Genomic DNA, 16,045 nt, shown 5'->3' with positions numbered 1-16,045 from the left:
AAATTAGCAGACACACTTTATACATTAAAGAATTTGACTAGAAAAAATATTTGAGAGGACGTCTGCCATCTGTGTGTTTGTTAATGTGGTCCCAAATTATAAAATGCATTTTTTCTTTAGTGAAGTTGTGAGCATACTGTTAACCATTTTAGCTAAAGAATTTCACAGAAATTACAGATATTAGCTACAAACTACTGCTGTGTACAAAAATGCATTCCTGATTAGAGCAATTCTGCCATTCATCAGGCTAATTTTTTGTTAATAGCATAATAAATGTGTATTAGGTATGCTGAAAGGGTGGAGGCTTGACATGTAAACTTTGTGTGCCTGTTCTAAGTGCACAGAGCAATTGCACTCTCCCTTTTAAAGGTGCTCTGAAGCCAGCTTGGGGATTTAATTTTCTGTGCATCTGCTAAGAGAGAATCTTGGTGCAGGAAGAATGGATCCCATTGCAGCATGGTCTGTGCCATGCATCCAGGCAAGCAGAACAGCTGGGTGTGGCTCAGGTAGGGTGCAGGAGGTGCTGAGCTCAGGTAGGGTGCAGGAGGTGCAGATCTTCTGCCTCCTGCACCATGGCTGAGATTTAACAATGCAATCTGTGAATACCTGTATTTTAGACACATTTTTTAATTAGACCTGGTGTCTCTCAAGGCCTGGCTGCTCAGCAAGGGAGGGGTGGGCAGGTGGCAGGGCCTGCCCTGTGCTGTGTTCCATGGCCTCTCTGGCATTTCTGGGCTTGAGGGCACCCAGCAATGCTCACCTGTCCCTCTGAGGTATGCAGCAACACCTAACAGGAGGGAAAGGCGCCTCCACGGGCCCTCTGGATGGAGAAATGCTGCCAGGGCAGCTGGCTGGGGAGCTGGGTTTGAGAGCCTGGCTGGAGATGATGGCAGTGCCTTTTTCCATTGGTAAGTGATTGGGTTTTTGTAGTGAGAATCACATAAATAGATGAAACCAGGAGCTGGCTGATGGTATCTCATAGCCAGAGCAGTGTTGCTGCAGGGCACTGCAAGTATCTGTGGAAACTGTAATGCATCATAGACCCACACAATGGTGAGGGGCGGGAATGGACCTTAAACACCATCTAGTCCCAACACCCCTGCCATGGGCAGGGACATTCCCAGCATTGAATCTCCCTGAGCAAACCTGTTCTCACCATCCTCAGTAAAGAATTCCCTCCAAAAAGCTAACCCAAATTTCCTCTTTTTCAGTTTGTACCCTTTATTCCTTGTTCTGTCACTACAGTTCCTGATGGAGAATCCCTCTCCTTGTAGGCCCCTTCAGACACTGGAAGGTTACTATGAGGTCATGCCTCTATATGGCTCCATGCTCTTTTAAAAGACTAATAAAATTATTGCTGGCATCATCACTTATGAAATCACCTTTTGTGTGAGCTTTGCTGTGGTAAAATTGCAGATTTTGAGAGTGAATTCCACCATTTTTAAGCATAGAATGTTACACAAAAATACTGTTAGCTTTTAGTGGCATGTGAATGAATTTGAAAGTTATTCAGTATGGCATCTGTTCTTTACATATGTTCTAGGGTGAGTGAGAAGCACCCTGTGAAAGACCAAACCATTCAGGACAGACATATGTTTGCTTTTACACTGTCTTCCTTAGTCCCTCTCTTTTTTTTGCCTCCATCAAGCTGGTGCCAGAGCAGTCTTGGTGCCCGAGATGTTTTCTTTGCTCTCATTATAGCCTTGCGTTGCATCCTGGGCACGGTGATTACGCTCATTAACTCACGTGCCTGAAGCATTTAGAGAGCTGAGTCAGAAACAATATTTATATCCCAGTGCCTTTCTCTGTATTTATTTCTATGCTGCCACAAGTTCTGAAGGAAATAAAACACCTTGCTGGGCTTTGATGTTACCAAGAGAATTGGCCCAGTGCTGGGCACTGCTGAGGCCGCACCTGGGGTGCTGTGACCAGGTCAGGGTCCCTCAGTTCAGAGCGGACACTGAGGGGCTGGAGCGAGCTCAGGGCTGGGGAAGGGGCTGGAGCAGATGAGGGAGCTGAGGGTCTTCACTGGGGGCACAGGGAGTTCAGGGCACGGGGCTGGGGAAGGGGCTGGCGCAGCTGAGGGAGCTGAGGGTGATCATTTGGGACACAGTTCAGAGCAGGGCACGGGCTGGGGAAGGGGCTGGAGCAGCTGAGGGAGCTGAGGGTGATCATTTGGGACACAGTTCAGAGCAGGGCACGGGCTGGGGAAGGGGCTGGAGCAGCTGAGGGAGCTGAGGGTGTTCATGGGGACACAGTTCAGAGCAGGGCACGGGCTGGGGAAGGGGCTGGAGCAGCTGAAGGAGCTGAGGGTGTTCATGGGGACACAGTTCAGAGCAGGGCACGGGCTGGGGAAGGGGCTGGCGCAGCTGAGGGAGCTGAGGGTGTTCATGGGGACACAGTTCAGAGCAGGGCACGGGCTGGGGAAGGGGCTGGAGCAGCTGAGGGAGCTGAGGGTGTTGTTCATGGGGACACAGTTCAGAGCAGGGCACGGGCTGGGGAAGGGGCTGGAGCAGCTGAAGGAGCTGAGGGTGTTCATGGGGACACAGTTCAGAGCAGGGCACGGGCTGGGGAAGGGGCTGGCGCAGCTGAGGGTGTTCATGGGGACACAGGGAGGCTCGGGATGACCTCAGGGAGCTCGTCAAAGGGGGCTGGAGCCGGCCCGGCGTCGGACTCTGCTCCCAGGAAACAAGGGACAGGACAAGGGGACAGAGTCTTAAGCTGAGCCAGGGGAGGTCTAGGTCGGACATTAGGAAGAATTTCTTCACAGATTGATTACATATTGGAACGGGCAGCACTGGGAGGTAATAGATTCACCGTCCCTGGAGGTGTTTTAAGGAAAGATCCGATGTGTATCACTCAGTGCCGTGGCGCAGTTGACAAAGCGGTGCTCGCTCGCAGGCTGCACTCAGAACTCTTTTCCAACGCGACTTTTTAAGTGGGGGTGCCGCCCCTCCCCGGAGCCGAGCAGCGCCCCCCGCGCGGGCCCGGCGCCGCCTCAGCCGCACTGCGGCGCGCAGCGGGGCGCGCGCACGCCCCGCGCGGTTCGAATCCCAGCAGCCAACCGGCGGCCGGCGGAGCGCCCGGGCTGGCCAATCACAGCGCTCAGGCGGCCCGCGGAGGCTATAAAAGGCGGCGGCGTGGCCTGCGGAGAGAGGGCGTGGCCGGCGGTGCGGGAGCGGCGCAAGATGGCGGAGGGGGATAACAACAGCGTCTACCAGCTGGTGAGGGCGGGCGGCCGCTCGGGCCTGCTGGGGGCGGCGGAGCCAGGCCCGCCCTGCTGTGCTCTGCTCTGTCCTGTCCTACCCGCAGCGGTGGCTGGCGGGGGCTGCTCGGCCCCGCGCTGTGTGACGCGGTTCGGCTCTGGGGGTTCGGTGTGGGGTGGGCTCGGGGCCCACGCGTGGGGCGGGCGCTGCGGCTGCGGGCCCGGGGCGCGGGAGCGGCGGCTGCGCTGCTGCTCGCGGGCCGGAGCCCCCAGCAGCACTTGGCGTTACGTGGTCTGCGACGGTTACAGCCTATGTCAGTCTGTCAGTCCATGTCCCTGTGTGTCTGTTTGTGTGCGTGCAGCCTCCCGCTGCGGGACCGAGCGCCGCAGCGATCCCGGAGAGCGGCAGGCGTTGGGTGATTCAGCTTAACTAAACGTGCCAAGATATGCTTGAATAGTTAAATAAACACAAGGCTATATATATAGTGATGCCTCAGTTGGTAAGCGGCTGCCGTGGGAAATGGGGAAATGGCAGTAAAAACCCGTGAAGGGGCAGAGGCTGGAGGCGTTTGAGCGCTGCGGTGCTGCACACCCAGGCTGGGCACAGGGAGCAGCTCCGGGAGCTCGGAGCTTGGGGGGAGGCTCCGGAATTTGTAGAAAATCCACGAGCTGTGTTGTGCTTGTTATTCTAGTGGCGTCGGAGTTCTCATTGGAATTAAGTGTAGCATATAGCTGCGAGTGAAACCTGTTCTGTTAGCTCTGCACGGCAGACGTGCGAGTCTTCATGGCTTTTCAGCTCTTACTGCTCGGGCAGCAGTCGGTTCTGTTCACAGTTTACCTGAGTTTTGTAATCTTTGAGATGTCATCTCCTACTCACTGAGGGGACACTGTTAAGCTCTGTTAAATGTGGAACACCTCAGGTGAACTGCTTAGCAAGCTGATGGCAGCACAGGTGGGGGCCTCCTTGTAGGAGGGGTGTAGGGAGGAATGTCGGAATCACATAGGAAGTGGAGCTGAAAGGCTGTTTTGGGCAGCTTGTGGGAAAACTTGCTGTCCTGATGTGATCAGTTGGATAACTTTACTGTGGATTCTGAGTCTTTATCCATCTTCCTTATAATAAACTGGCGTTGGACAGCAGCCAGAAAGCTTCAATTTAATGTGGTAGAGTTGTCTTGGAAAATACATTTATTTTTAAACAGTTCTCATATTACACTTTTCCAGTCATTGACACTGAAAACTTGAGAGGCTTTAAAACCTGATGTTCTACTAATAGGGGGGGATGGGGTATGGTAAATGGGAGATTAGGGGAAAACACCTTGGCAAAATCTGGGAGGAGGTATTGTTTGGCCTATCCATGCTGCTAGGATCTTAACTGTTTAAAGGCATCACCGCTGCAATGTCATAACTTTGTACAAAACTCACAATATTATTACTAATTTAATTACTCAGAAAGATTTGTGTCTGGGATCTTTAATTATTACACTGTATTTTTTTTTTTAGCTACTTCAGTGTGGGAATTAATTTGATAATCTGGTTAAAGGAATTTTCTTCTCTTTTTGTATAGGCAGCTGAAACTGCAAGCTTGGAAGAGCAGCTGCAAGGATGGGGAGAAGTGATTCTGATGACAGATAAAGTTCTGCGCTGGGAGCGAGCCTGGTTTCCTCTGGCACTGATGAGTGTTGTTTCCTTCTCCTTCCTGTGAGTACCTTCTGGGGAGCCTGCAGCATCATTGCATCTTCATGGCTCTGACCAAGCTTATTAAGAAAATTAGTAAGACACCTGGAGAAGTCTAATAGGAAGGCTTTTACTCTAGGTTCTTTTTCTTAAAATGTGTGAACTTTGTTGGAAATTAAACCCAAAAGTAATGAAAGCAGGAAGTCACATGATTCACATCCTGCTCAGAATGGTTTCTGCAAAAGCTGTTTGCCAGCAGTAGATGCTGGGGTTTTTCCTGTGCTCAGCTGAATGTTCTTCAGTGCTGCATTCATGTTCTGCCCTCATTCTTTGTCCCCTGCTTCTTGGTCAGATCTCATGATCTCCTTTGGTTCCCCCCACAGCAGCAGCAGAGTCCTTACAGAAAGCTTGTTTCCATAGGGCACAATGTTCCTACTCTGCCTCTTTGCTGTGGGTTCAGGATAAGTTCAGAGTGTTTTTTGCACAGCTAGGGTTTTTAAATATTCTCTGTCATGTCTTTTGAGAAAGGAGAAAAGGGAAGACTGCAGGTAGCTGCAGTCAGCAGGGTGGGAAGATGTTGCCTGTCTGATAGGAGGGGCTGGAGGTACTTGGATGTGCCTTTATGTAACATGGTAGTAAAGATGACCTGACTGCCTTGCTCAGACAGCTGTTTGTGCCAGCTCTGCAGTTTGCCAGCTCTATCTGTTCCTGCAGTAAGGAGAGAAATTACAAAAATAAATGTTCAGCCAGGTGAGACAGGAATAATTGGTCTTTTGGCTAATATAAATTTTTTTGCTTTTTGGGGAGATGATGGTGGAAATCAAAGTAACTTTTCAAAGAAGTAATTGTGTGAAGTTGAGGGTATTCTGTTATAAATTCTGTGATTATAGCAGGGAAGATCTTGTGCTGAGTACTACTTTATGGAAATGCAGAACTACTTCAGGTCCTGAACTCACCACAATGACCTTGAACACTCAGCACAGTGTCACTGTGCAGATGTACAGAGCACATGGCCCTGCAGTAGCACTCTGCAGATGTACAGAACAGCCCCACCATGGACTGGGTCATTTCTTTGCTTCTACTATTTCAGTTTTCAGGAAGTTCTGTGAAGTACAGTTGGATAGCAGAGGGCCCAGCTGGGCGTTATCAGATACTGAGGAGATAGCTGGTTGTTATCCAGTTGCCCTTCTGCTGTGTTTGAGTGATGGCAGACTGAATATGGAGAGTGCAGCACTGCTTTAAGTGGAGATTGATGGCCAGAACAGGTTTGGCTGGCTCTCCCAGGAGAAACAGAGCAAATGACAGCCTCTAGTGGATTTGAATTCTGTGACTTGAGCAACAAAATTAGAGCTTTTACTCTGCCTGGTTATTTCATTTGTTCAGTCATCATCATCCCTCATTCAGTGTTAAGTTCACTGTTGGTCAATTTCTGAGAGAATAATAATGATGAAATTTTACTTCTACTGAACTTCATACCTTATTTGCTTGTAGTATATTCTTAACTAGTATATTAAGAGAAAAAGGCATTTTTTGTAATTTTGTTTGAGGTTAGGGAAGAGAGAGCTCTGCTGTTGGAAGCTCTGAGCCAGTCTGAAGAAGTGACCAAGCATGTCTAGTACTGAGCAGTTGGAGCACTCAGAAATAATTTCTCTTCTTTCTGCAGGATGATCTACTATTTGGACCCATCAGTTCTCTCAGGTGTCTCCTGTTTGGTCATGTTCCTCTGTTTGGCTGATTACCTGGTTCCTGCTCTTGCTCCTCGAATCTTTGGCTCTAATAAGTGGTGAGGAAAGCTTCAATTGAAAGTTTATTGAGTGTAATTATGATCTTTATCAAAATGGATATCTGATTTGTGGATATCAAATAGTTACTTTGTAGAGTCATTGTAGAGAGAAATCAGCAATCTCTATAATCCATGAAGTGAGGACAGTAGCAACATGTTCTTTATTCTTTTTCTGAGGTTAACTACTACTACTACATACCTTTATTGTTCTTTTTCATCTGGAAAAATCAGATTTTTTTTAAGAAGGAGGCACATTCTTTGCTCTCCATTAAGCATGCTAATTAGTTCTGCTAGACTAGTTTTTAGTAATTAATGGATAATATATACTGAAAAGTAAAATTATGTGGAAGAGTACTGATGGTATGTTTGGAAAAAAGCAGTAGTAAATGTGATAAAGAAAGAGAGCAATGCAGAGAGTATGAATGTGATTGTGATTGAAACAGATTTGAAAAAAGCAAGTCTTGTATAAAAGCAGTAACTTGAAGAGCCTAATTTGAACAACATTTTGAGTTAAATGTGAATTTTAGTGGATCTGCTTTGGGATGACTAATGGATAAATGTTCTTACGTAGATAAGCATTATTTGTGTGTATCACACTGGTATCAGATGAAGGTCAGGGAGTCAGTTTAATTAACAGTCAGCATACAGGAAAATGACACGGGCACTTCCTTGCAGTGCTCAATAAGGTATCAAGCAAAGCAAAGGCCTGGATAAGCACTGGGTACTTCTTTACTGCTGGGAAAATGCCATGGGGGATTTTTAAAATTTAAAATTAAATCTTGAATTCTTATTTCTGGCTTTTCCCCCCTCCCTTTAATAAAAGGACCACGGAACAGCAGCAAAGGTTTCACGAGATTTGTGGCAATTTGGTGAAATGTCGCCGCCGGATCGTTGGCTGGTGGAAGCGCCTCTTCACTCTGAAGGAGGAAAAGCCTAAAATGGTATTGAGTTCTAGGAATTAATCTGTGTTGTCTTAAGATTTTGTGTGATTTAGCTTTGTCTGAAGTATTTTGGCAAGGTCTGAATGAACTGGTGTTCCAAATCAGCAGCTGGCACTTCTGGCTGTGACTGGGTACTGGTCACACAATTATTCAGACCTGGAGTGGTAAGGTACAAAGCTTAAAAACTTGCAGTTCTGTGTAGTTTAGGAGCATACCCTTGATAATTAGATAAAGGAAGACTGGATTTCTCTGGATAGGTAAATTTTTGGAAACAAGCTGTTTCCAGTGTGCACAAACTCCAAAAACCTGGATCTTTAGTAGTGTGTCAGCTGGTACATGAGCTACTGAGCCACTGTCCCAAAACCAGCTGTGGGTGCAGCATTGGGGATGGCACAGTCTGGCACTAAGGAATACCTGGGCAAAAAAGAACATGTACCCTGTCCAGCTGATGGTCTGAAAATAAGTGAGAATGGACAACTACAGATCCTGTAATCTCAGTTTTAACATGCCTGTGCATAGGTATCATGGGTGGAAGAGCCAGAGAGCTTCATGTTAGTTTGAAATGTTGAAGTTGTGCCAAATACTGAAGGGAAGGCAGAATCCCCAACAGGTCTGTGGTAACTCCTCGCTTTTCACTTTCAGTACTTCATGACCATGGTCTTCACTCTTGCTGTGGTTGCCTGGATTGGACAGCAAGTTCACAATCTCTTTCTGACCTATCTTATTGGTAAGTGTGGGCATGCAAAACACAAGGAACTCTCTTGTTAGCTGCCTGAAATGGATTGAGACTGGTAGAAGTAATTTTTGGTTAAGTGTGGTGGGGTGTTTTTGTTGCAGGGTTATGTTTTTCTCTTTTCAGGCAATTAATGGGGCTTAAGGAAAGAATTGCAGAGTGACAGAAGCTTGTTAAGGGAATATTAATTGTTTTTTTTTCTCCTTCTCCTCTTTAGTAAGCTTCTTGTTGCTGTTTCCTGGACTAAACCAGCATGGGATCATCACAAAGTACATTGGAATGGCAAAAAGGGAGATCAACAAACTTCTCAAGCACAAGGAAAAGAAAAATGAATGAAGGCTTAGGTGCTGTTCACTCTAGTAGAAGGTTTTCTTGGGAACAGTTTTGAGAATTAATGTATAATTAAGACAATAGAAGTTGTATTGCTCACTGACTTTTTTTTTTAATTGGCTCCCTGATGAGGTGAAAAAGTCATTCCAGCAGCTGCTGTGGGTTTGTCTCTTGCTGTGCTGAGTATGAGTAGGGCTCTGCAGCCTGGAGCTGATCTGTCTGAGACATCCTCTTCTTTGATGTATGGAGCTTGTTAAGTGTCTTCATCCAACAGACCCTGGGCATAACTACCCCAGCAGCAGAGCTGTAATGCCTGATAGTATTTCTGTGACTGTGTTAGATTTGCTGATCATTAATTGTGGTTACAGCAAGTGTGAGAGGCAGTTCTGAAGGCTTATGCTCCTTGGAGACTTGTTACTACTGATCCTTGTGGCAGGAGGACAATTAGCAGAGTGAGAATGGCCATGGCTGAGGGTGCACATCCAAAATGGGGGCAGAAAGTTCCATTGTCTCACTGAACCTGTTTGGCTGTGTGTACCTGAGAATGTGTGAAGTAGGGGTCTGGAATATATAAATTTGTACTTCAGTTATTTAGTGTAAACTGTAGTGAAAACTCATTGCACTGAGACTGTAGAAAATGAGTGAGGGTGTGTGTAACCTTAAGAGCTGATTGTTCTGGAAACTGCTGTTGTCATGGAGCCTTGTAGCACGTTTGATTTTATGAATGTTTGTCTGTATACAAAATCACTCTGAATATGCTGAGTTTGACTCTGTAAATAAGCCTGAATTGTTTGTGCTTTTCTATGATCTCTCCCTCCTTTTTTAAAACTGAACTGTTTTTCTTTAAAAAGCTAAAACCTGTGTTAATGTTTTAAAAGTTTACTGTTTTAAATGAACTCTCTTCAGTGTCTATTGTAACTGTTGAATAGGTAAATACAGACTAAAGAGAAGCTACTTGAACACTTGCTCCTCGTCCATGTCCAGAGAAGGGTGTCAGTGCATTTTTCAGTGTAGCAGGAGGTCTGGGAAGGGTTGAGGGAGTGCTGAAGGGCACAGCCTGTGGATGGGGGAGATCCTGGGTGTGTGCAGCCGAGTGGTGACAGGGCGCCGTGTCCCCAGCTGTGTTCGAGAGTGAAGAATGTACTGACACCGGCTTGGGTGGTGCCCGTCTGCTGTCACAGAGTGCCCCTTCGGAGTGCGACCTCCGTACAGACACAGCCCATCCATCGCCGGGGGCTGTACTCACCGCAGCCCCGTGTCCCCGTTGTCGCGGTGTCCCCGCTGCGCTGTCCCGGCCCGGGGGCTCAGCTGCGCACTCTGCCCGGCGGAGCGCAGCTTTTTGTCCCTCGCGCCCCGCCGTACGCGAGTGAAGCGTCCCCGTTCCCATGGCAGCCGGGCGGCGGCGTCGCTCCGGAAGTGCGGCGCGCGGCTTCAGCCAATGGGGAAGGCCAGGTCTGAGAGGCGAAGTCTCGCGATATCTCCCCCCGCCGCTGGCCCTCCCATCAGCCCGCGCGGCCCGGGCTCTTCCTTTTCCGCCATCGCGTTTTCGGTGAGTGGGGTCGGAGCTGCGGGCGCGCAGCATCCGCCCCGTCCCGCCGCCATCCGCGCCCCGCGCCGGCCCCGCCCGCGCCGCCGCGGGCAGCGGGCACCGCGCCACCCGCCTGGCCCGGTTTGAGCCGCCGGCACCGGCGCTGGCGCCGTCCAGAGCCCGCGGAGCGCGGGGCGGGGGGTGGCTCCTCCCGCCCATGGCCCCGCGCTCTTCAGCGATGCGCGGCGGGAAGCGGCAGCGGCGGCCGGGCCCGGGCCGGAGCTGTGGGGAGCTGGGCCGGGCCGGGCGAGGGGCAGCCGCGGAGCCGGTGCGCTGAGGGGCCGGGGCAGAGGGAGCGGAGCGCGGGGAGCGGGCGCGGTCGGGCCCCGGGAGGAGGCGGCCCTGGCGCGGGGGGCTGGCGGCTCTCGCCGGGGGCGGGAGTTGGCTGCGCGGTGCTGGTGTCCCGGTGGTGAAAGTCCTCGTGTGCCACAGGAGCTGCCCCGGTGCCCGGGCAGGGACAGCTCTGGGCACGGTGCTGGCAGCGCCCCGGCTCTGTCGGAGCGGTGGTCGTGCCAAGTCATCCCCGCCGGCCTGGGGCTGCTCAAGGCTCCTTTTGGCGAGCCTCTGAGAGCTGCTGCTGGGTTTCCTTTGAGAAGCGTTGTGTTTGTGCATCCTGCAGGGTTTTTGCAGATCAGTGAGCCGAGCAGCATCTGTTGATTTAATACCACGTAGGATCTAGTTATTGCACAGGATTGGTACTGTGCAGTTGGGTGTTAATTGCGTTTTAAGGGCAAACTGATTTACCTGAGGAGCTGTCACACTGCTGACAGCTGTCTGGATGGTGCTTTTGAAATCGTGTGTGTGCTTTGATAGAGCCAAATTTAACCGTGTCAGGCTTCCTGACGTGTTATGGTAGTGGTGACTCTTCTTGATCACAGCTGAGCGTGTGATCGCTTCTCTTCTTTGGCTTGAAGTGCTTTTCAAGCTTCAGTACAACTTTCTGTCGGTGTTGGATGTTTTCGATGTAGAATTAGCCGTGACAGCAGCGCTGCTCGGCGTTTCCGTGCCGAGGAGCCGGTGCAGTAACTGCTGCCCTCCCTGCAGGCACCATGGTGCGGATGAACGTTCTGGCCGATGCTCTCAAAAGCATCAACAACGCAGAGAAGCGCGGCAAGCGCCAGGTGCTCATCCGGCCGTGCTCCAAGGTGATCGTCCGCTTCCTCACCGTCATGATGAAGCACGGTGAGTGCCGGCCCTGCTCCCCCGGGTGTCTGCGGGTGCTGCTGGGGTAAAAGATGTAAATCCCGGTGCTTGAAGTAGTTTGGTGCAACATAGTTAATTAGTTGTGTTATTGTAGCTAAGTGTTGTGTGTGTCTCTGTCTGCTGGTCTCCTGCAGGTTACATTGGTGAATTCGAGATAATTGATGATCACAGAGCTGGGAAGATTGTTGTCAACCTCACAGGCAGACTCAACAAGGTAGGATTTGTCTTCCTGAATTCAGTTCTCTAAAGAGGTGTTTAAATGAGACTTTTTTCTTTTAATTTTATGTTTGTCTGCTCCATTTCTAAAAGAACTGCTTGAAAAGGAGGTGGTATTTTTTGAATCTGTGTAAATAAGAGTGGCATGGATGTTATCAGTTAAAAGGGTGGTTAATTTGCCTGGATTCAAAGGTGGTGTGGGTCACTAATTATATTTCTTTTAAACTCTGACTATGTAAGATACACTTTCAGGGAAGTCTGCTTGCAAGTGCTGTGTATTTCTCTCTGTTCAAAGGCTTTCTGGCTACCTAGTGCTTTCTCAGTTTCTTTGATATTTAAGCTGTCTGGAAGACTTGTCTTAAGAGATAGGGGCTGAGTTGGTTTCCAGTTGATGTTTGCTAGCTGCAGACGTGGAGGAGACAGACCTTTCTCCTGCTGCCAGGTGGGCTTTGCTTGCAGTGAGGAGAAGTTGAATGTTACGTTAATTGATGCCTGTGAAGCTCCTGGGGCATATGAAGCATTTGTGTGTGTTTTGGAAATTCTTAAATGCTTATGTCTCAAACTACTGAGCCGTGTAGTTCTGTGTGACTTGCTGTGCATCACTGTTTACAGCTAAGCTCTTCCAGTGAGAGTTGGCTCTTCAGTAAAGAAATAAAAAATATTTCTTGGTCAGAATATGTTGGAGGCTGTCCTCATGAGGAAGATGTCATCTGAAAATTGCAGAGTGTATAAGGCAGATAATGCTGACACCCCCAAATTACTGCAGTAGTTACAGTAATTACAGTAGACACAGTGTTGTGTCTGTAATAAAAGTGACGTAGGTCAGGTTTGAGGGTACTGTTCCTTGAACTCTTCCAGGATGATATGGATCTTCCAGGCTAATGGATATAATGTTTCTCTCAACCATTGCAGTAAGGGAACAGTTGTTTAGTTCAGAAAATGTGAATAGTGCAGGAACGTGTGCTTCTGGTTTGGGGCTGGATAGTTGTTAGGATGATTGGAGCCAGTGAGATAACTGGGGATGGTGCTGGTGGTCTTGGTCAGTGATACAATTACCTTGAAAACTCCAGTAACATGTTAATTTTTTCCTAGTTAAAATCTGTGTGAGTTTGGTTTTTTTTTGGTTTTTTTTTTTTTTTTTTTTTGCTAACTGTGTATGATGTTTAGAGGTGGAGTATCCCTGAGCAATCCCAGGAATGTTGCTGATGTTACAGCATGCTTTAGTGCTTCCCCCAGGTGTGGGCATCACGTGGGTGGTGTGGCTTCAGCAGCAGTTTAGGGCTGTGCAGGTGAGGAGGAGTGAGGCTGAGGCAGGAGCTGGAGCTGCTGTGTGAGGTCCTGGTGTAAGGGAGTGTGTGTGACAGCACTTGGTGAGGTCCTGCAGGCAGGGAGCTGGGATCACACATCTGCAAATCCATAAAGTTCTTCAGTTTGTAATGGAATCCTCTTTTACTTACAGTGTGGTGTAATCAGTCCCAGATTTGATGTGCAGCTGAAGGATTTGGAAAAGTGGCAGAACAACCTGCTGCCTTCCCGTCAGTTTGGGTGAGTATGAGGAAGGGTCAAATGTGTGTTCTGTGTAAAAATGTTACACTCACAAACTGCCTGGGTTAGACTCACCTGGCATCTTTTCCTCTGATCAGCCTGGAGTTAAATTCCAGTGTAAAAATGCATCCTCCATATAAATTCCTTTTAAACCAGTTTTACAGGGGCACTGCTAAGCAAGGATCTGTTTCTGTTTGGCTTTGGTGAAATCCTTGTTTGACCATTTCACAGTTTAATGGAAAGTAGGACTTTTCTCATACTTGTTTTGGTTTTATGAATGGCTGCTCTTAAATGGGGAAGGAGTTATGTAAGTTACCAGGTCAGTGAAAGTAAATTGTGCTACTTAAATTCACATGTCCTTTGTGCAAGTTAATTGGATATGAAGTGATGAGTAACTTGGAGGGTCTGTTAAACAAACCTCCACAACACAGGAAATCTTACATTATGCAATGTACCTTTTCTTCACAAAGTGTGTGGAATTGAGAGCTATAATTCCCTGTGCACCAGGATGGCAGAGCTGGAAGAGTCTCCAGGGCCTCAGCCAGTGTGTCCCATCAAAGGAAGGATTGATTATTAGTTCTGTGTTATTTCTGTTCTTAGAGCTCCAGCAGTAGCTCCTGCTTCAGCTGGCCCTGTGTAGCTATTCTGTGTTGTCATTGGGAGTTTTAAGAGTATAGAGTGGTGGGACAGGAGGTTCTCAGACCTGGGGCTGTGTGGGTGAGCTGTGTTGGTAAGGCAGATGTTGGCTTTAGCAGTGGCAGCTGCTGCAGGTGCAGATGCTGCTCTGCACCAGACAGAGATCCCAGCTGAGGAGCTCTGGCACTGTGGCACCTCTGCCTGCACTGGGGAGCAGCATCTGTGGAGGATAGAAGTGGACTTGAGCTAGAAACCTGTCCAGCAGCTGGACAGGGAGTGCCCAGTGGGAATAGGCAGGGAAAGAGGCAAAGAGCTGGGGAGCAAAGTCTGTCAGTGTCCTGAGTGTGCTGCAGGGCTGTGCTCCTGAGAGGAGCTGCCTTGCACTGGTGATAATCAGTCTCACTGTGTTGGGCCTGTTACAGGAACAGGCCCTGCTGTTTGTGTCACAGATGAAGGTGGTTCTGTCAGCTCTGCAGCAGCCTGCAGCAGGGAGATAACCTGAACATTTGCTCTCTCTTGGCAGGTACATTGTCCTGACAACCTCAGCTGGCATCATGGACCATGAGGAGGCGAGACGAAAACACACAGGAGGCAAAATCCTGGGATTCTTTTTCTAAAACTTGTAAAAAAAGAGGATACTAATAAATTGTCCAAATGGACTCAGGTGTTTCCAGTGGGTATTTTAATGGCTTTGAACACTGCCTGTGACAGTGCTTGTAACAGCTCTTCAGTAGTGCTGGAGGTCCAGCTTCACTTCAGATGATGTTTGGGTTCCACACCATCTCTGGTCACAATTCTATTTCTGTTAATGATATAATGTACTTCTAAAAGTTACCACTGGAGTGGCATTTTGGGGTCACTGTACAGGAGAGCCTCAGCAGGGGAGCTCTGATTCTAAACCAATGCTCATCCCAGCTGTCCTGCTAGGGCTCACCTCACAGGTGTTCAGTACATGTGTTTGCAGTTACCTCTGTGTGATTCTAGAGTTTCACCTTTTGCCTCTATAATAGAAGATGCCTTGCCAGAAGGTATTTCCTGTTTATGGTTTAAAAAGTTGTGGGATTTGGGATTCTGGAATAATTAAAATGGTTGAAGTTTTGATTTCAGATCAAAAACTTGTTTCACATCATATGGTGAAAGGAGTTACTGAGGTTAGGAGGTGAATTATTCTTTTCCTTCAAATTTCTCCTTTGAAAGTGTTTTGAAACTCCAGGATTTTGGGTAGAGTAGTTGCTGTGCATCTGTTTTGTGTGTTGGCACAAAGAAACAACTGTTTGGGATTTCTTTACATTTTCAGAGTGGGGAAATAAGGTTGTCTGAACCTACAGGTAGGGAATATTTAGTATTGAATGAGTTGGTTTTCTTCAGGCACATGACAGCACAGTGTCCTTGATGCAGAGAAATCAGATGTGTTTCAAGGCAGTACATGGAGCTGTACAACTTGATAGAGGATGGGCAGCAAGCTGGGCTGATGGCATTGTCCAACAACAGCTGGAACTGCCCTGCCTTGCTTCACTTCATTTGGAGTCAGTCCTACCAGGAAGAAACTTTTGGAGATGTAGCAAGTGTTTCAACACACTCTAAACCAGCTGGTGAAATTTGTGATTCTGATAGAAACAGTTGGAACCCAAGTTTTCCTGCTTGGTGATACATCCCCACGCCCACCGTGTACAGTTGCTTGGGCTGGAAGTGTCCTGCCTTGAAGGTGATACTTATCACAAACCTTAGCGTGGAAGGGGCTCTTCAGGCACCGAGTCTGAGCTCAATAACTCAGTAACCTCTCTTGGTGCAGTCTGTTACTCTTTATGGAGAAAAGGAGAAGGTGATACTGTTAAGCAGAAGGTCTTTACTCTGGGCAGACACTGCAGTGTCCCTGATGTGGTTGGTGCTCCCCGAGGAAGGTGAGAGCCAGCAGAGCTCTGAGAGTGCTCCCAGGGGATGTGGTGGCAGCAGCACCCTGACCTGGGCCTGGCTGAGAAGAGCAGGGGCACAGGATAAAGCTGGTTTGCCTGCTGGGTCACAGCTCTGATGGACTGGAGACAGAAAACATTAAAATGGCATTACTGGTTCTCAGTTTGGCTGGAAACAAATCTGCTTAGCTGCAGGTCTGTACACTGAATTAGAGTAGTTACAAAGTCTGTTTCAGCCCTCATTTTCTTGTCAAATGGAGATATTTAGTGACAGGTGGGGT

General features: G+C 48.4%; 2 protein-coding genes across 2 annotated transcripts; both read left to right on the top strand.

Moving 5' to 3' along the window:
- The first annotated feature begins 3,130 nt into the window (after window positions 1–3,130).
- Window positions 3,131–9,626, top strand: ARL6IP1 (ADP ribosylation factor like GTPase 6 interacting protein 1). The gene is made up of 6 exons (XM_066561076.1): window positions 3,131–3,224; window positions 4,770–4,903; window positions 6,543–6,662; window positions 7,486–7,603; window positions 8,246–8,330; window positions 8,554–9,626. Exons 1-6 carry the CDS (start codon window positions 3,189–3,191, stop codon window positions 8,670–8,672), a joined length of 612 nt encoding a protein of 203 aa, XP_066417173.1. The 5' UTR covers window positions 3,131–3,188; the 3' UTR covers window positions 8,673–9,626.
- A 539-nt stretch (window positions 9,627–10,165) lies between these two features.
- On the top strand, window positions 10,166–14,513 carry RPS15A (ribosomal protein S15a). Its single transcript, XM_066560766.1, has 5 exons — window positions 10,166–10,215; window positions 11,299–11,436; window positions 11,592–11,671; window positions 13,133–13,218; window positions 14,378–14,513. The coding sequence occupies exons 2-5, from the start codon at window positions 11,304–11,306 to the stop codon at window positions 14,469–14,471; spliced, it is 393 nt and encodes a 130-aa protein (XP_066416863.1). The 5' UTR covers window positions 10,166–10,215; window positions 11,299–11,303; the 3' UTR covers window positions 14,472–14,513.
- The last annotated feature ends 1,532 nt before the right edge of the window (window positions 14,514–16,045 follow it).

Source organism: Molothrus aeneus, chromosome 16 (genome assembly GCF_037042795.1).
Source record: "Molothrus aeneus isolate 106 chromosome 16, BPBGC_Maene_1.0, whole genome shotgun sequence".
Classification (NCBI taxonomy): domain Eukaryota; kingdom Metazoa; phylum Chordata; class Aves; order Passeriformes; family Icteridae; genus Molothrus; species Molothrus aeneus.
The sequence above is the reverse complement of the archived record's forward strand: the minus strand, read 5'-3'. Positions and strand labels throughout refer to the sequence as shown.